The 20538-nt window shown below is 42.3% G+C and overlaps 1 protein-coding gene across 2 annotated transcripts in view; it reads left to right on the top strand.

Annotated features, from left to right (window-relative positions):
• LOC109868726 (contactin-associated protein-like 4) overlaps nucleotides 1–20538 on the top strand; it is a 205921-nt gene that overhangs the window by 112311 nt on the left and 73072 nt on the right. For both annotated transcript variants that reach the window (XM_020458457.2, XM_020458456.2), the window contains exons 8-10: nucleotides 3194–3494; nucleotides 3724–3873; nucleotides 4801–4972. In XM_020458457.2, coding sequence (XP_020314046.1) covers nucleotides 3194–3494; nucleotides 3724–3873; nucleotides 4801–4972 — 623 coding nt within the window. The remainder of the gene's footprint in view (nucleotides 1–3193; nucleotides 3495–3723; nucleotides 3874–4800; nucleotides 4973–20538) is intronic.

Raw genomic sequence — 20538 nt, 5'->3', positions numbered from 1 at the left:
CTATCCAGACGCTTAGATATTTGTAAGCAGGGACACACGATCAATATGTACACCATCCAAACTACATATGCTTAAATCATCTGACTTATTTTTTTATGTGCTCTAGAGAATAACATATACTTTGTTTTACCGGCATCCAGTACTAATTTCAGGTCAATAAAGTTTTTCTGGAATACTATAAAGGCAGACTGAGGGCAATAGCGTTCAAAACAGTATCATCGGCATACAATGCAGGTTACAATTTTTTAGAGACAAGTCAATATTGTTAATGTAAATATTAAAAACTACAGGACTCAGAATCGATCCCTACGGGACACCTTTCATAATATCGAGGAACCCTGATTTAACACCTTCTGTAGATATACACTGAGATCCTTCTGTCAAGTCATTTTTAAACCATTTATGTGCAGGCTGATCTAGGCCAATTGAGAAAAGCCTCTGTATTAGCAGTGAGTGATCAACAGTTTCGAATGCCTTTGACAGGTCAATGAAGAGGGCAAAATGTTGCCTTTTATCCATACAGTTAACCACATCATTTGTAACTAGGGATGCAGCAGTGATAGTGCTATGACCTGGTCTAAAACCCGACTGATATTCATTTTAGAATAGATTTCAAAGATATGAAAGTTCTCAGCTGAGAATTAATCAAGGATTCTAATAATTTAGCGAGGCAATTAATGTTTAGAAATAGGCCAATAATTATTTAGTACCAGATATATTCGTCAGATACAAAATATGGGTTAATGATTCAGCAATCAAGGGGGGGAGGGGCTGCAGCAAAAATGGATCAAGCATATCAGCCCCAGCGGGTTTTTTTTATTACCTCAATCTTAAGCAAGGCATCGAACACATCACTGTAGTAAATTGTTGAAATTAAAATAAAGATGAACTATGAAGTTGACAGGTTAACCGTTGAGTCAGCTAGAGGCTGATTGACTGACCAGGGTCAATTAAACCACCGTTTAAAAAGCCTGCCGAGATAAAAATGATGATTAATAGCCTCACTTTGAAGAATCTCATATATAAAATATATTTAGATTTGTTTAACACTTTTTTGGTTACTACATGATTCCATATGTTATTTAATAGTTTTCAAAACAGTAAAAATAAAGAAAAACCCTTGAATGAGTTGGTGTGTTGTCGTGGAAACTTCCTTAATTACCAACTGATGAGAGAGCAAATCACACGAGTCAGAGTTATGCTTAATCTTTACCTTTAATAATAATTAAGCTTTTGCAATAGCATTTTGACTTTCAACATTTCAGTATCTCTAATGAAAAGTTGATAGTGCCTCACACAATGGCAAATGGGATCCTTTGTAGCAAAGATCCACCCCTTCTAGACGACATGACAAAACACATGTCTTAGGAACTTACAAAGAAAAAACCTTACTTCAGAGAGAATATCCCCTAGTCAGACAGAGTGGGCTATAAATTATCATTCAGTTTGGTCTCCTAAACAAAGCTTTTATCTCGTCCTTGGTACAAAATGGTACCAAGACATTACCCCCACCCTATGATATATATCAAATTGTCATTTAGATAGAACCAATTCTAAATACAACCAATCAGAGGACAAACTCACGGAGAGGAGAGTGACCCTATAGGTCAACAAAGAGGGAGCATAGAATGATTCCAGACACTGTCACCCTCCTTTCCCCCCATGAGAAAATTAGGGAGTCACTGGCACACAGAAAAGATATGTTTACACATGATGACCCCTTGACCTCTCCCCTCTCTGTGGCCCATGCAACTTAGTCCTGACATAGAACAGATAACTGCCAATGGCCACCACTATAGTACAACAAAATACATTCTTATGAGAAATAACTCATAAGCATATCATGAAAATAACACATCTTATCTATGTTACCCAACTAATTCTGATCATTCCACAACAGTGTCCAAAGGTTTTCTTAAACGAGATCGTACATCTGTTTCTCAATTGTCTGAAAGATTGCCAGCCCCCGCAGTCAAGAGCGGAGTAAAAATTAAGTAAATAAAAATGAAAGAATGCTATTCAAAAAGTTATTACGGTGACATTGTTAATTTGCTGGCCAAATACCGTCATCTAAAATGCTATGACCGTCACAGCCCTACTCAATACAAAAATGGGTTATTTTCATGTTGATTGGTCCATTAATTAATTCAACAAATCCATGATGAGATAGGGAGCAGAGTCTTCTTTTGTGGAGCTAAATCCCTCTAGGTGGTATTTAGCTCTCTCCTGAACACATTTCCATCTTGTAAATGATTACATTAACCACTCCAACATGAAGTAGGGAGAAATGAGAAATCATCCGTGTGGAAAAGATTTTTAGGTTTTGCACTGAAAAGAGTACACACCCTCAATCTAAAAAAGGGATTATCAGTAGCCAGAGATGAGACATTTGTTTGTTTAAATGTAATAAGGATGTTAATGAGGGTAATGATTTCATTTTTTTTAAAATAAAGAAAGACAGCCAGCCAAAGGATTATACTTTAAGGACATAACATTTTCTTTGTCATTTTTCTGGGCCTGAAGTTTCTGTTCAGTACTGTAACACACTGTAAGCACTTTACACTACATGTGTTGCTGCATATCACTTTGACTGCTACTGTTTCCCTCTTGCAGTTACTGAACAGCAAAGCCAAACCGCTATAAAGATACCTCCCTGATATCCCTTTGGGCTAGACAGTACTGTAATACATCACTTTTGCTGCCTCAGCAAGGGACCATGAAACCTTCATTTCTACCAGTATCCAACAACAATGGCCAACATACTAGATGTCCAAACCGTACTCTCAGACTCACAGACAGCCTGCAGTCATTACTTCAGAAATCTGCATTTAACTAACCTGTTTAAATCCTAACTGAATGCTGTGCTCACCGTTGTTTTAGCTGAAGCAAAACAATGGTTGAGCGCAGCGCTCAGTATGGTTTAGCCAGTTTAGCTTTTGACACCAGTCCTCTTTGTTTGCTCTGCTAATGTCCTGAGACCATGTCACTATAAGTTTGAGGACTCTCATTATGATAATATGTATTATGCCCTCCTTCAGGAAATGTAGCTGATTAGCTCGATCTCTTCTATTGCTATTCCCGATTTACTCAGGTCAGATGTCCCTTAGCTTTATTTCATCTTCTTGCTGAGGTCTAATTCATATTTATGTTTTTCATATTTCAATATTATTATCGATTTTTTTTGCTTCTTTAGGGCAATGTGACCTTTACTTGTGCTGAGCCGGTCTCCGTCCCAGTGACGTTCGCTGGCGCCCAGAGTTTCCTCCAGTTGCCGGGTGCAGCTCTACAGCAGAGAGACGCCGGTGGCGGTGGGGTTGCCTTGGTGGCGGTTGGTGTGGCGATCAGCCTGCAGTTCCGGACCTGGAACAGAGCGGGCCTTCTGTTAACCTTTGACCTCCAGCAGCAGGTGGGGAGCCTGTGGCTCTACCTGAGCGAGACCAGAGTCAGGCTGCAGATACACAAGGCTGGCAGGATCCTACTGGACGTTGTCACAGGTCAGATCAATAGTAACATCTGGTTGACGTTTTATTTTTTGTGTTCCATGTGCTGTTTTTATTTCAGGAAATAGTCTTATTACCCTAGATAGCTAATCACTGTAAAAGTAAAACGTCCTTGTTGCGCCCTAAGACTTTGTTATACGGGAATATCGAGTTATCTGAGAGCAGCTTACTGTTTTGAAACGCTGACTCTTGCACATTGTTGTTGTGTATGTTCTGTCTATAGGGTTTGGTCTGAACGACGGCCAGTGGCATTCAGTAGACCTGACTGCAAGAAGAGGTCGTCTGACCATCACTGTGGATAAAGAGGAAAGCTCCACAGCTCATGCCAGCCCATCTTTCCCTGTGGTGTCAGGAAACAACCTCTTCTTTGGAGGTAAGAGAGAGCAACACACTTACATCAGACATTAGACCCCAAGTTTTTCCTGACTGTGTCACATGACCAGGAAAAACTCTGGGCCCTAAGTGTAAATACTGCTTGGATTTCCAAGGACTAACCCTAATTGTAGTTAGATAGGCAAGTGTAACTTTGACTACTGTTGGTGCATAAATGTATCAAGATTTGAATTGGACCAGTAGTGTTTGATCTCAGGGCTTAGTGCAAAGAAGCATATAACTTCTTAACCAGACTGCAGGATCTGTCCTCCTCCAATTTAGCTTCCTTTAGAGCAGTGTTTCTCTGTTTGGCTTCTGAGCTGCTCTCTCTGTCCCTCTCACCTCTCCTCCTCCTAATCCTCCTCTTCCATCTCTTTAGCTCTTCTCAGTTCTCTCTGTTCTGCTTCTGAGCTGTTCTCTCTGTCCTCCTCTCTTCTCGCCTCTCCTCCCCTCCTCCTCTTGCTCCTCCTCATCATCCTTCTCATCTTTAGCGCCCTTCATTTCTCCATCAGTTCTGCTTCTGAGCTGGTCTTTCTGTCCCCCTCCTCGCCTCCTCTCAGCAAAGGCTCTTCAGCAGGCTTGTCATGCCATTTAATTACCTTTAGCCAGCAGTGTAACCAGAGAGCCAAGCAGGCAGGCAGCACCAGCTCAATGTCCACGGTCTAAACACACTCGAAACCAGGCAGAATAACACTAATGCTTAGAAAATCTCCTGTGTTCAACACTTGGCCTTGAGCTTGACTTGCGCTGTATGGTATTTTTTCTAGACGATCATGAAGATACTCTGCTTCGCTACTGTATGAACAATGTACATTCATATATGATACCACATATCTATACAATTCTTTATCATGGGGTAATGGCCACCTGTCTTCTGTAAGTCCTACTAGGGAATGGCTATTGATTGATGGCGTTTGGTCTAACACAGGTTGCCCGGATAGCAAGAATAACCAGGAATGCAGAAACCCTTTCAACGTGTTCCAAGGTTGTATGAGACACATCCATGTGGATAACAATGCTGTGGATCTGATCAAGGTGCAACAGATGCTGATAGGAAACTACAGCGACCTGCAGATTGACATGTGTGGAATCATCGACAGGTCAGTACAATAAACCACTCCCTGATTGGATTATTACTAGGGTTTCAAAACTTTCCTGAAAGTCTGGTGGAAGGATTCACATATTTCCTGTTTATTCCCTGCTGATTGCAGCAATCTTCTAACCTGGATTCTGGAAAACCTAGGCATTTTGGGAAAAGTATCGGCATTTTGTAACCTTAAAAATACTTTTACCAATGCTTTATCTTCCTGGCTTCACACACACCCAAACAAGGTACACTGACAAACTGAGTGTGTGGACTATTGGATGAATTTATCGTATTATGAAAGCTCCTGATTCAACTTCGTGTACATTTTGTAGATAATGTATTTGCTAGATGTAGTTCTGTGTTGATTTGAAGATTTTTTTTTTCTTCAATTAAATGTTTAGGTTACAGGTTTGATTTTGCTAGACAGAGAACTCTGTGTGCATTGTGTGCTTGTCACTCGAACGCTTACCTATTAAATCCTAAGATCTTCTGCTCTGCTTCTTTTGATTGTTTTCTCACCTAACTTTATAAGAAGTGGAACCTTTTTTGAGATGAGATGTGCTATTTTGACAATACAATTCATTTACAATACAACAGTGGAAGGTGAAAGGGAGAGATTACACCACCATGTTGTGTCACACAGATGAGGAATCAGCAGAAGGTACAAGATGGGTCCCATATGAAATATGGAAATATGGAAATATAGACTTATTGTTCAGTGGAGGCCATAGTTTGGAAATAAGCACCGTTACGTTCCCTGCAGAATACGATTTGTTACAATTATGTCATTGCTTCGGCTGCCCTGTCAACTTTAAGCTGTAGTTTATTTTAGAGCGATTGGTTTGTTTCTTATTCCCGTCTCTTCGCTTGTCTTTCTTTGGCTTTACGTTGCCATCCGTTTGGTCAGTATCTCCCATCGCCTTCCTCTTATATTGTCATTGCCGTTACGGCCATTATCATCAAAGTCATCATCATCAAAGTCATCATCATTTTTATCCCCCATTATCATTCTTATCATCACCACCCTCATACTAGTCGTCACCATCACTGCAATCACCCCTCCACTATCACCATCTATCAGTATTGTTATTGCGTGCATCCCAAATGGCACCCTTTTCACTATATAGTGCACTACTTCTGACCATAGGCCCTGGCCTGGCCGCATAATAGGGAATAGGGTGGGTGCCATTTGGGATGCAGACATTGTTATCTTAATCTTCGCCATAGTTCTTCCCGTTATCCACCATCTATTCCAGATCGCATTTGATATGAAAGAGACAGCGAGTCAAAGCCACCAAAGAGCAGAGCTAATGGATTACTGTCGGCTTCCTCCACGCCCAAATAGGAAAACAATTAATGGGACAATTATCTACTCTCCTTGTGGCCATACATACTCTCACACACAAACACACACACACACAGTTTTAGCTATGTCTCTGTACTGCTTCTACATAGTCATCAAAGAGAGAGAGAAATATCTCCTGCTTCACTGATTTTAATTGAATATCTGCACGTTTGTAAATGTATCCTATTATTTCATTGTCCCCCACAATGAAATCAGGAAAGGGACTGTAAACTAGGGTGAATTATGTATCTTGCCATGGAGATCTGGCATTTACAAAATTACTCTGATTGGCCCAAGGTGTGTGTGTGGGGGGGGGGGGGGGGGGGGGGGGGGCTGCCCTTTTTAAGGAATTTACGGTGCATTCAGAAAGTATTCACACCCCTTGAATTTTTCCACATTTTGGTGTTACAGCCTGAATTTAAAATTTTGTAAATTACGATTATTTCAGTTGCCTAGACACAATACTCACTTATAAAACGATATACAGTATATTATAGGGATGTGGTAGCCTAGCCTACTGGTGATGTTAAACAGTTGAGATCTGATATGCTGTGTAACGCAAGACGAGACGTAGGCCAATGTCATAGGCCAGGGATGGGCAACTTTGATGGGGGTAGGGGCCACAACAAATCACAACTCAACACGAGGGGCAGCAGTTGCTTACGTACTGCATACCCAACCAAATATTCTCAGATTTTCATAAAACAGCCTCACATATGTGATCTCTCGTTTCTGCACCAGGCAAAAGAGAAGGTTAGGTGTGCTTCAATTACTCATTCAGGGCAGCTGACTGCAGGCATATAGAGCTACCTGAGCGCACCGGAGCTTCGCTCTGCCACTTCTCACAATGGTGCTTGTTTACTAAAGTTAGCTGAATCAATGTCGTGGAAGATCACGTAACCAAATATACAGTGTTTTCGGAAAGTATTTTCCCTACCCTTGACTTTTATCCACATTTTGTACCGTTACAACCTTATTCTAAAATTGATTCAACCATTTTATCCCCTCATCAATCTACACACAATAAATACCCCATAATGATAGGAGCAAAAACAGGTTTTTAGAAATGTCAGCAAATGTTTAAAAAATATTGCATTTACATAGGTAATCAGACCCTTTACTCAGTACTTTGTTGAAGCAGCTTTGTCAGCGATTACAGCCTCGAGTCTTCTTGGATACAGCTTGGCACACCTGTATTTGGGGAGTTTCTCCCATTCTTCTCTGCAGATCCTCTCAAGCTCTCTCAGGTTGGATGGGGAGCATCACTGCACAGCTATTTTCAGGTCTCTCCAGAGATGTTAGATCGGGTTCAAGTCCGGGCTCTGTCTGGGCCACTCAAGGACATTCAGAGACTTATCCCGAAGCCACTCCTGCGTTGTCTTGCCTGTGTGCCAGTTTTCCTCCAGACCTCATGCTTGACATCCAGGCCAAAGAGCCCAATCTTGGTTTCATCCGACCAGATAATCTTATTTCCCATGTCTGAGAATCCTTTAGGTACCTTTTGGTAAACTCCAAGAGGCTTCCGTCTGGACACTCTACCATAAAGGCCTGATTGTTGGAGTGCTGCAGAGATGGTTGTCCTTCTGGAAGGTTCTCCCATCTCCACAGACAAACTTTTGAGCTCTGTCAGAGTGACCGTCGGGTTCTTGGTCATGTCCCTGACTAAGGCCCTTCTCCCCCAATTGCTCAGTGTGGCCGGGCGGCCAGCTCTAGGAAGAGTCTTGGTGGTTCCAAACTTCTTCCATTTAAGAATGATGGGGGTCAGTGTGTTCTTGGAGACCTTCAATGCTGCAGAAATATTTTGGTACCCTTCCCCAGATCTGTGCCTCAACACAATCCTGTCTCGGAGCTCTACAGACAATTCCTTTGTCCTCATGGCTTGGTTTTTCCTCTGACGTGCACTGTAAACTGTGGGACCTTATATAGGCAGGTGTGAGCCTTTCCAAATCATATCCAATCAGTTGAATTTACCACAGGTGGACTCCAATCAAGTTGTAGAAACATCTCAAGGACGATCAATGGAAACAGGATGCACCTGAGCTCAATTTCGAGTCACATAGCAAAGGGTCTGAATACTTATGTAAATTTAATATATCAGTGGGTTCTTTAAATACATTTGTAAAAAAATTCTAAAAACCTACTTTTGCTTTGTCATTATGAGGTATTGTGTGTAGATTGATGTGGAAAATCATTTAACTCTGTAAAGTAACGGGTTTAAATACTTTCTGAATGCACTGACAGCCCTTCAAATGATTGGATTCGGCTATTTCAGCCACACCTGTTCCTGACAGGTGTATAAAATCGAGCACACAGCCTTGCAATCTCCACAGACAAACAATGGCAGTAGAATGGCCAGTACTGAAGAGCTCAGTGACTTTCAATGTGGCACCGTCATAGGATGCCACCTTTCCAACAAGTCAGTTCGTTAAATTTCTGCCCTGCAAGAGTTGCTCCGGTCAACTGTAAGTGCTGTTATTGTGAAGGGGAAATGTCTAGGAGCAACAACAGCTCAGCTGCGAAGTGGTAGACCACACAAGCTCACAGAATGCTACCACCGAGTGGTGTAAAGCTCACCACCATTGGAATCTGGAGCAGTGGAAAAGCCTTCTCTGGAGTGATGAATCACGCTTCACCATCTGGCAATCTGATAGACGAATCTGGGTTTGAGGATATTAGGAGAGCACTACCTGCCCCAATGCATAGTGCCAACTGTACAGTTTGGTGGAGGAAGATTACTATTCTGGGGCTGTTTTTCATGATTCGGGCTAGGCCCCTTAATTTCAGTGAATGGAAATCTTAACGCTACAGCATAAAATTACATTTTAAATGATTCTGTGATTCCAACTTTGTGGCAATAGTTTGGGAAAGGCCCTTTCCTGTTTCAGCATGACAATGCCCCTGTTTACAAAGCGAGGTCCATATAGAAATGGTTTGTCGAGATTGGTGTACTTGACTGGCCTGCACAGAGCCCTGACCTCAACCCCATCGAACACCTTTGGGATGAATTGGAACGCCGACTGCAAGTCAGGCCTAATCGCCCAACATCAGTGCCCGGCCTAACGTATGCTCTTGTGACTGAATGCAAGCAAGTCCCCGCAGCAATGTTCCAACATCTAGTGGAAAGCCTTCCCAGAGGAGTGGAGGCTGTTATAGCAGCAAAGGGGGTACCAACTCCATATTAATGCCCATGATTTTGGAATGAGATGTTTGACGAGCAGGTGTTCACATACAATGGCAACCATGCACAACATACTTGTATGACTGTGTCTTTTCATATACCACTCAGTGAAATACCCGTACGATATTTATAGTAGGTTGTACTTGGAGAAAATCAGAACTCACTAAAATGAAAATGGATGGCCCTCCTTTCAGTAAAATATATTTTATCCGACCGTCCCTGAACACTTGAAAAAAGAACAAGTGACCCTCCCCTCTACCCAAAGTAATAATTAAAACATGAAGTGGATTCCAGAGAACATGCCTACCATTAACCCTCACTTATAGGACAGACCAGAGCAATAGATATGCTGTTTTAAACATTACATGACAATGTGCAAACATTACATGGCAAAGTGACAATTTATATAGTGCTGCTGGCCAGAAGGTTGTGGGTTTGCAGACCACCATGGACAAGGGTAGGGGTAATTTATATAGTGCTGCTGGCCAGAAGGTTGTGGGTTTGCAGACCACCATGGACAAGGGTAGGGGTAATTTATATAGAGCTGCTGGCCAGAAGGTTGTGGGTTTGCAGACCACCATGGACAAGGGTAGGGGTAATTTATATAGTGCTGCTGGCCAGAAGGTTGTGGGTTTGCAGACCACCATGGACAAGGGTAGGGGTAATTTATATAGTGCTGCTGGCCAGAAGGTTGTGGGTTTGCAGACCACCATGGACAAGGGTAGGGGTAATTTATATAGTGCTGCTGGCCAGAAGGTTGTGGGTTTGCAGACCACCATGGACAAGGGTAGGGGAAATTTATATAGAGCTGCTGGCCAGAAGGTTGTGGGTTTGCAGACCACCATGGACAAGGGTAGGGGTAATTTATATAGTGCTGCTGGACAGAAGGTTGTGGGTTTGCAGACCACCATGGACAAGGGTAGGGATAATTTATATAGTGCTGCTGGCCAGAAGGTTGTGGGTTTGCAGACCACCATGGACAAGGGTAGGGGTAATTTATATAGTGCTGCTGGCCAGAAGGTTGTGGGTTTGCAGACCACCATGGACAAGGGTAGGGGTAATTTATATAGTGCTGCTGGTCAGAAGGTTGTGGGTTTGCAGACCACCATGGACAAGGGTAGGGGTAAAAAATATCTCCTTTCAAAAAAACATTGTATGAATCTATCATTGCATTTGTGGGTCTGAGAAGAAAGTAGCCTTTTATAAATACATTATATATCTCCTTGACTATAAAAGGTTGTAACTCAATCTCTGAATGTCATAGAGCCCAAATATATCCCCATATGCATCAGAGTCACGTCTTTCTCGGGTACTTTGTTTACAGCAAAAAGCATTGCGGACTACAGCGCTGTTATAGTCTGCTCCTTTTTTATTCTCTTAAATGGTGTTACAAGGGGTAGGTATACCACTGGCTTTAACTTGACACACCAAACCCTTCACTGACACATAGATATTTAAAGAGTCCATGGGGGGGGTGGAGTAATTGGCTGACAAATCTATGGATAGCAGCCTATACTTTTGTCTGTCAAACGGGTAGGCCTAGCTCTTATTTCTTAAATAGGAAGAAATCGGCTCTAACACAAAGTCCTCTTGTTGTTAGCAGAGCCTAATTAAAATGAACACTCTTCAAATTAATTACACCTTCTCTAATTAGAACCACGTTCTGTAAACTTCAAACCGTCCCTTATGTGTTAGTAAACAGGCAGTCAGACAGGGGTTTGGGATTTTCTTTTTTCACTGGACAGAATCACATAGTAAAAACATTTACAGCCAGCAGAAATAAAGTTGTCATCTTCTAACTCCATTTAACAGACATTACTGTGGTGTAATGTTAGGGGGGGGGGGTGAAATAATTTATTGATATCCCCAACTTTCTTCTCATTTCAGTGGAACTTATTACATCTGCAGGCGCGTATGTGTGCGTGTTGGCACGTGCGAATGTGCGCATGTTTGTGTGTCAGCTGTAGAGAGAAACCGACAAGAGTCTAACAGATAGGCAGAAAAAATGACAAAATGTAATGGTACCGTACATATCCATCAAATTATATTCAACCATATCTAATGAGTGCCACACATTTCAGTACTATATATTAAACAATAGGAAAATTGTTAGATTCAAACACCAAGGACCGCTTTCCCAGACACAGACTACACTGACTGTGTTGCCTTAAAAGCATTTTCAATGGACCTTCTCAGCTGAGCATGCCTATCAGTCCAGGGAGAAAGCTTAGGCCTGGACTTAATCAGATCGAGCATTAACCAGCGTTGGCCGACATCCACATAGCAGATGTGGCGGTGTTGGAGGTGCAACTGCTGTATGAACTAACATATCGGTGAGCGGCTGCTCTCGTGTGTCACAAACCACTCCCTTTACTTATTATCCCTGCTGCGTTAAAAGTTCAAAACAGCACTATCGATGTTGGAAATAGCCTAATGACTCAAATGTCGAAACATAATTCATTTGAATTTGGATCGGGGGATTTATGCATATTAGTCTAATTCGAGTGTTTGAACGTCTAATTTGGCTGCATGGGATTTGTCATATACTCGGGTGTGGTTTCGCTGCATCCATTAGCAGTGTCTGTGGTAAGGCAACACAAGGAGCCGATTGTGGATTTGGCAGCACTAATGCAGTTCTACCTCTGATACTGCCAAAACAGCGCTATGCACTTAATCTGGGTTCAGAAACCTGGCCTGAAAACCTGAAAAATTGTGTGCTAAAATAAAAATAGAATGTTTGACAAGCCTGCTGACTAGGTTATATTCTAGAAGTGAATTTCAGGGTGGTGGAAGGGGCAAATTCTGCATAGTCCACACTTTTTTTCTTTAAATCTTGATACATGTGTTCTTGGATCGCTCGACCCCAGTGGTGTCAAAAATATGTCCTGCGAGGGGTTCCAATTTGGCCCGCAGGTGGTTTGAGTATTGTTGGGGGGAGGACAAACTCAATATGCTTTAAAATTACTCACCAAATAATTGATTGATAATCCCCATCAAAATCCATACTTTTAAGATAGAGATATCTGCATTGGATGTGTCTACATCCATCGCATCCGCCAATGTCGCACTTCCACATCTGCGGTGAAAGGTGACAGAGCTAGAGCAGTGTTTGTCAGAACATGAGATTCCCTGATCCACCTCTACGCAAACGACACCATTTTGTATACTTCTGGCCCTTCCTTGGACACTGTGCTAACTAACCTCCAATCCAAAATCAAATCTAGAATGGGCTTTCTATTTTGCAACAAAGCCTCCTTCACTCACGCCACCAAACTTACCCTGTAAAACTGACTATCCTACCGATCCTCGACTTCGGCGATGTCATCTACAAAATGACTTCCAACACTCTACTCAGCAAACTGGATGCAGTCTATCACAGTGCCATCCGTGTTGTTACCAAATCACCTTATACCACTCACCACTGCGACCTGTATGCTCTAGTCGGCTGGCCCTTGCTACATATTCATTGCCAGACCCACTGACTCCAGGTCATCTATAATCCTATGCTAGGTAAAGCTCCGCCTTATCTCAGTTCACTGGTCACGATAACAACACCCACCCGTAGCACACGTTACAGCAGGTATATCTCATTGATCATCCCCAAAGCCAACACCTCATTTGGCCACCTTTCCTTCCAGTTCTCTGCTGCCAGTGACTGGAACGAATTTGAATGAAGTTGGAGACTTTTATTTCCCTCACCAACTATCTGAGCAGCTACCCGATCACTGCAGCTGTACATAGTCCATCTGTAAATAGCCCACCCAACTCTACCTACCTCATCCTAGGACTGATCTGAATGAAACCAGTACCAGTTTAAAAAAATGAATGGATGTATGAAGGTAGTTTTGTGCCTAGCCATTAAAGGCGTTAAATATGTGTAAAGAACATTTTTATACAGTACCAGTCAAAAGTTTGGACATACCTACACATTCAAGGGTTTTTATTTCGATTATTTTCTACATTGTAGATTAATTGTGAAGACATCAAAACTATGAAATAACACATATGGAATCATGTAGTAACCAAAAAAGTGTTAAACAAATCAAAATATATTTGACATTTTTCAAAGTTGCCCCTTTGCCTTGATGACAGCTTTGCACACTCTTGTCATCTCTTAACTTCATGAACTTATAGGAGTTCCCACATATGGTGAGCACTTGTTGGCTGCTTTTCCTTCACTCTGCGGTCCAACTCATCTCAAACGATCTCAATTGAGTTGAGTTTGGGTGATTATGGAGGGCATCACTCTCCTTGGTCAAATAGTCCTTACACAGCCTGGAGGTGTGTTTTGAGTCCTTTTCCTGTTGAAAAACAAATGATACTCCCACTAAGTGCAAACCAGATGGGATGGCGTATCGTTTCAGAAAGCTGTGGTAGCCATGCTGGTTAAGTGTGCCTTGAATTCTCAATAAATAACTGACAGTGTCACCAAAAAAGCACCATCACACCTCCTCCATGCTTCACAGTGGGAACCACACATGCAGAGATCATCCGTTCACCTACTCTGCGTCTCACAAAGACTTTTTGCGACTGCACTTGAAGAAACTTTCAAAGTTCTTGAAATTTCCCGGATTGACTGTAATTTCTCTTTGCTTATTTGAGCTGTTCTTGCCATAATATGGACTTGGTCTTTTACCAAATATATATCACCGCTAGCTTGTCACAGCACAACTGATTGGCTCAAACGCATTAAGAAGGAAAGAAATTCCACAAATGGACTCTTAAGGAAGGAATTATACAATGATCAAATTGATCATGCTGTTTGTATGTGGTTGCTTTGAAAGTGAACTGTGTTTGTGTGTGATCAGTGGTGTATTCATTCTGCTGATTCTGTTGAAAAAACGTTTCTTAAACGGAACGATAAACATTCTCGAATTTGTCCAATAGAAACACTCGTTTGCAACTTTTGGACTAATGATTACACTCTAGATCAGCTAGATGCAGGCAAGAGTGTGCATTACGGTATTGAATGTGTCACTGTCTGTCACCTTGATTACTCAAATTTTCTTATCGACCTGTGCCCCTACGTTGTTAACTTTCATTTGTAGGCTACGTTGAAGCAACCTCATCAAGGGATATAGGGACAATTTGAGTATCATGTAGTAGCCTAAACCTATCGATGTTATATTGACCTTGGTAATTGAGATTTGAATGACAGCCATCCAATATGCTGTAATGGACATAAGGCCATGCTCATCTTAAACAGCCCCGACCGCCACTGTAATGGACCTATATTTATACCGTTTCTTGACTGTCCAGTTAGCTAATAATCACTGGACAGTCAGGGAGCATAGAAAATTCCAAAAACGAGGAATAGAGGACAATTCTTTGCAAACTGTGACTGCAAGGAAATATAAGCAATTGTCAGTTCGGCCCTCCCGGGACCTTATTGAAGACCGAATGCTGCTCCCAGGGCAAAATGAGTATGACACTCCTGCTCTAGCCCCTACCGCTGTTACAGTCTCTCCACATTGTAAATATGAATGCCTGTGTGATGCTTTTGCTCTGCTGCTTGTCAGGAAGGATGAAGAAATGAATATGAGAAAAGGGGAGTAGCGATAGTGTGTGTGTTTGTGTGAGAGAGGGGAAGGGGGAAGGGAGTTAATTTGTGTGTGTGTGTGTGTGTGAGTGCTCTGCAATTTGTGCCTGCATGTGGAAGCTAGAGGGGGAGCACTGTTTTTAGCTGACTCAATGTCCCTTTGGTCTGTGTGACACCTTTGTGTGTGTGTGTGTGTGTGTGTGTGTGTGTGTGTGTGTGTGTGTGTGTGTGTGTGTGTGTGTGTGTGTGTGTGTGTGTGTGTGTGTGTGTGTGTGTGTGTGTGTGTGTGAGTACGCTGCAATTTGTGCCTGCATGTGGAAGCTAGAGGGGGAGCGCTGTTTTTAGCTGACTCAATGTCCCTTTGGTCTGTGTGACACCTTTGTGTGACTCAATGTCCCTTTGGTCTTTATGACACCTTTGTGTGTGTGTGTGTGTGTGTGTGTGTGTGTCCCTTTGGTCTTTATGACACCTTTGTGTGTGTGTGTGTGTGTGTGTGTGTGTGTGTGTGTGTGTGTGTGTGTGTGTGTGTGTGTGTGTGTGTGTGTGTGTGTGTGTGTGTGTGTGTGTGTGTGTGAGTGCGCTGCAATTTGTGCCTGCATGTGGAAGCTAGAGGGGGAGCGCTGTTTTTAGCTGACTCAATGTCCCTTTGGTCTGTGTGACACCTTTGCGTGTGTGTGTGTGTGTGTGTGTGTGTGTGTGTGTGTGTGTGTGTGTGTGTGTGTGTGTGTGTGTGTGTGTGTGTGTGTGTGTGTGAGTGCGCTGCAATTTGTGCCTGCATGTGGAAGCTAGAGGGGAGCGCTGTTTTTAGCTGACTCAATGTCCCTTTGGTCTGTGTGACACCTTTGCGTGTGGAAAGTGGTCCTTCGATAAATTAACAGGCATAAACAGTGCATAGAGTATATACTGAAATAATGGAGCCAATGTTGACATGTCAGGCAGGCATGCGGCACACACCATTACTTTAAGACACAGAGCGTGCGTGTGTGAGTGTGTGCGTGCGTGTGTGTGTGTGTGTGCATGACAAAGGGAATAAGGCAGGAGCACAAAGCTGGTAGCTAAGCCTGATGAGTGGATAGGGGAATTGAATAATTTATAATGCACAGTGATTTTAGTCTGCGCTCTCTCTAGGTTTGCAAGCTACCTAAATCTATAAAAAGATCCAGTTTCTCAGGAACAGAGAACAGGCACGATCGGGTCCATAGCCACCTCGCCTTATGCAGTAAGAATTGGAGATGTGTTGATGTCACTAATATACACTGCAAACATGTATTTATCTTAAGATCTTAATCACCATTCTGGTAAATTTTCCAGATTTCCACCCCATAATTGTCTCACTTAATTGTATTTATTATGTAGTGAAAAATGACTTCCACTCTATTGTATAGTTATTCATAGCATTCGCTCGTATTGCCATTCATGTATATTACTTCACCTCCTGCAGAGCTGCTTTTGTTTTGTTTTCCCATTGGGTCCGCAGCAGAGGCTACTGAATTGTATAGCCAGGTTATCTATGGCTGCTGTGGGTTTTGTTTTGTTTTCCCATTGGGTCCGCAGCAGAGGCTACTGAATTGTATAGCCAGGTTATCTATGGCTGCTGTGGGTTTTGTTTTGTTTTCCCATTGGGTCCGCAGCAGAGGCTACTGAATTGTATAGCCAGGTTATCTATGGCTGCTGTGGGTTTTGTTTTGTTTTCCCATTGGGTCCGCAGCAGAGGCTACTGAATTGTATAGCCAGGTTATCTATGGCTGCTGTGGGTTTTGTTTTGTTTTCCCATTGGGTCCGCAGCAGAGGCTACTGAATTGTATAGCCAGGTTATCTATGGCTGCTGTGGGTTTTGTTTTGTTTTCCCATTGGGTCCGCAGCAGAGGCTACTGAATTGTATAGCCAGGTTATCTATGGCTGCTGTGGGTTTTGTTTTGTTTTCCCATTGGGTCCGCAGCAGAGGCTACTGAATTGTATAGCCAGGTTATCTATGGCTGCTGTGGGTTTTGTTTTGTTTTCCCATTGGGTCCGCAGCAGAGGCTACTGAATTGTATAGCCAGGTTATCTATGGCTGCTGTGGGTTTTGTTTTGTTTTCCCATTGGGTCCGCAGCAGAGGCTACTGAATTGTATAGCCAGGTTATCTATGGCTGCTGTGGGTTTTGTTTTGTTTTCCCATTGGGTCCGCAGCAGAGGCTACTGAATTGTATAGCCAGGTTATCTATGGCTGCTGTGGGTTTTGTTTTGTTTTCCCATTGGGTCCGCAGCAGAGGCTACTGAATTGTATAGCCAGGTTATCTATGGCTGCTGTGGGTTTTGGATGAAATTTGCTGTATCCAGACATGCCCTTACACAGTGGTGGAAAAAGTTCCCAATGTTCATGCTTGAGTAAAAGTAAAGATAACTAAATAGAAAATGACTAAAGTAAAAGTGAAAGTCACCCAGTGAAATATTTCTTGAGTAAAAGTCTAAAAGTATTTGGTTTTAAATATACTTAAGTATCAAAAGTAAACGTAATTGCTCAAATTTAATATCAAAAGTAAAAGTATAAATCACTCCACATTCCTTATATTAAGCAAACCAGACGGGATAATAAAAAATAAAAAAATATTTAAGGATAGCCAGGGGCACACTCATACACTCAGACATAATTTACAAGCAAAGCATTAGTGTTTAGTCAGTCCGTCAGATCAGAGGCATTGGGGATGACTAGGGATATTCTCTTCAGAAGTGTGTGAATTTGACAATTTTCCTGTCCTGCTAAGCATTCGAAATGTAACGAGTACTTTTGGGTGTCAGGGAAAATGTATGGAGTAAAAAGTACATCATTTTCTTTAGGAATGTAGTGAAGTAAAAGTTGTCATAGATGTAAAGAACAGATACCCCAAAAAATGACTTAAGTATTTTTACTTAGGTACTTTACACCACTGCCCTTACAACAAAAAGACATGAAAGAATCACATGAAAAAAAACACATGATTTTCGAACACAGCACAGATTGATGGGTACACTTCCTGTTTTGGTCCTATGAGAACAATGGCCGCAAGTCCACCCATTACGCCATCATTGACTTGAATAGGGACACCTGTTCTATTCATCCTATTTCTATGGCAGCACATGCAGTCAGGAATGAAAGAAAGGAAAAAATATTTGTCAAAACATAGATATCTTTTATTACGGAGACCGCAGTCATTTGGCTGGCAAATTACCGCCACCCCAATTTGAACTCAGGTCTGGCTGTATTTTGTCGCATCGCGGAGTGTTGGACCAGTGAGTTTGGCCTGTCAGCTTCCAGAGATCACTTCCCAGGATGCACCAAGATCTCACCCCTAATATGCATTTACATTTTCTTGAATTAGCAAATTAGAGCAGATGGCACTAACAAACTATATATATTTTGTTTCAATCAAAGCACATTCTGCCTTGTGACACTGTTTAGTTTTGGATGCATTATATAAAAAAAATTGTTTACTTTTCAGCTAACCATCCTTAAATCTCATTAAATACATTTTTTGATGTAAGAGTAACGTTATACTATCCTATTCCAATGCATACGGAAAGTATTCAAACCCCTGGACTTCTTCCACATTTTGTTAAATGATTCAAAAATTGATTAAATAGTTTTTCCCCCTCATGAATCTGCACACAATACCCCATAATGACAAAGCAAAAACAGGTTTGCCAAGCGTCACGTCTGGAGGAAACCTGGCACCATCCCGACGGTGAAGCATGGTGGTGGCAGCATCATGCTGTGGGGATGTTTTTCAGCGGCAGGGACTGGGAGACTACTCAGGATCTATAGAAAGATGAATGGAGCAAAGTACAGAGAGATCCTTGATGAAAACCTACTCCATAGTGCTCAGGACCTCAGACTGGGGTCAGGACAATGACACTAAGCACACTAAGCACACAGCCAAGACAATGCAGGATTGGCTTCGGGATAAGTCTCTGAATGTCCTTGAGTTGCCCAGCCAAAGCCCGGACTTGAACCCGATCAAACATCTCTGGAGAGACCTGAAAATAGCTGTGCAACGACGCTCCCCATCCAACCTGACAGAGCTTGAGAGGATCTGCAGAGAAGAATGGGAGAAACTCCCCAAATACAGGTGTGCCAAGATTGTAGTGTCATACCCAAAAAGACTTGAGGCTGTAATCGCTGACGAAAACCTGTTTTTGCACCAGTCATTATGGAGTATTGTGTGTAGATTGATACATGGGGATAAAATGGTTTAATCCATTTTAGAATAAGGTTGTAACGGTACAAAATGTGGATAAAAGTCAAGGGGTCTGAATACTTTCCGAAAGCACTGTATATTTGGTTATGTGATGTAGAATGCTAATTCATCATTATGTGATCTTCCAAGACATTGATTCAGCTAACTTTAGTAAACAAGCACCATTGTGAGAAGTGGCAGAGCGAAGCTCCGGTGCGCTCAGGCAGCTCTACATGCCTGCAGTCTGCTGCCCTTTAGGAGCAATTGAAACACATCTAGCCTACTCTTTTTTGCCTCATGCAAAATTTGGTGATGCAGAAATGAGAGACCACATACATCTGTGGATCTTTATGAAAATCTTGGAGTTTTGGGGTGGTTATATGCAGACCCGGAAGCAACTGCTGTCCCTCATAATGAGTTATGATTTAATTTTTTTTACATTTTCTATCAAAGTTACCCATCCCTGGCCTATCACATTGGATCGCAACAACGATTGGAGAAGTGTTTAACATCACCAGCAGGCTATCACAGTCATTAGTGCAGAATACAGGTCGGAACAACGATTGGAGACGTGTTTAACATCACCAGCAGGCTATCACAGTCATTAGTGCATAATACAGGTCGGAACAACGATTGGAGAAGTGTTTGACATCACCAGCAGGCTATCACAGTCATTAGTGCATAATACAGGTCGCAACAACGATTGGAGAAGTGTTTAACATCACCAGCAGGCTATCACAGTCATTAGTGCAGAATACAGGTCGGAACAACGATTGGAGAAGTGTTTAACATCACCAGAAGGCTATCACAGTCATTAGTGCATAATACAGGTCGCAACAACGATTGGAGAAGTGTTTAACATCACCAGCAGGCTATCACAGTCATTAGTGCAGAATACAGGTCGGAACAACGATTGGAGAAGTGTTTAACATCACCAGCAGGCTAGGCTATCACAGTCATTAGTGCAGAATACAGGTCGGAACAACGATTGGAGAAGTGTTTAACATCACCAGCAGGCTATCACAGTCATTAGTGCAGAATACAGGTCGGAACAACGATTGGAGAAGTGTTTAACATCACCAGCAGGCTATCACAGTCATTAGTGCAGAATACAGGTCGGAACAACGATTGGAGAAGTGTTTAACATCACCAGCAGGCTAGGCTATCACAGTCATTAGTGCAGAATACAGGTCGGAACAACGATTGGAGAAGTGTTTAACATCACCAGCAGGCTAGGCTATCACAGTCATTAGTGCAGAATACAGGTCGGAACAACGATTGGAGAAGTGTTTAACATCACCAGCAGGCTATCACAGTCATTAG

Source organism: Oncorhynchus kisutch, linkage group LG23 (assembly GCF_002021735.2).
Source record: "Oncorhynchus kisutch isolate 150728-3 linkage group LG23, Okis_V2, whole genome shotgun sequence".
Taxonomy (NCBI): domain Eukaryota; kingdom Metazoa; phylum Chordata; class Actinopteri; order Salmoniformes; family Salmonidae; genus Oncorhynchus; species Oncorhynchus kisutch.
Note: the sequence above shows the minus strand (reverse complement) of the source record. Positions and strands in the feature narration are given on the sequence as shown.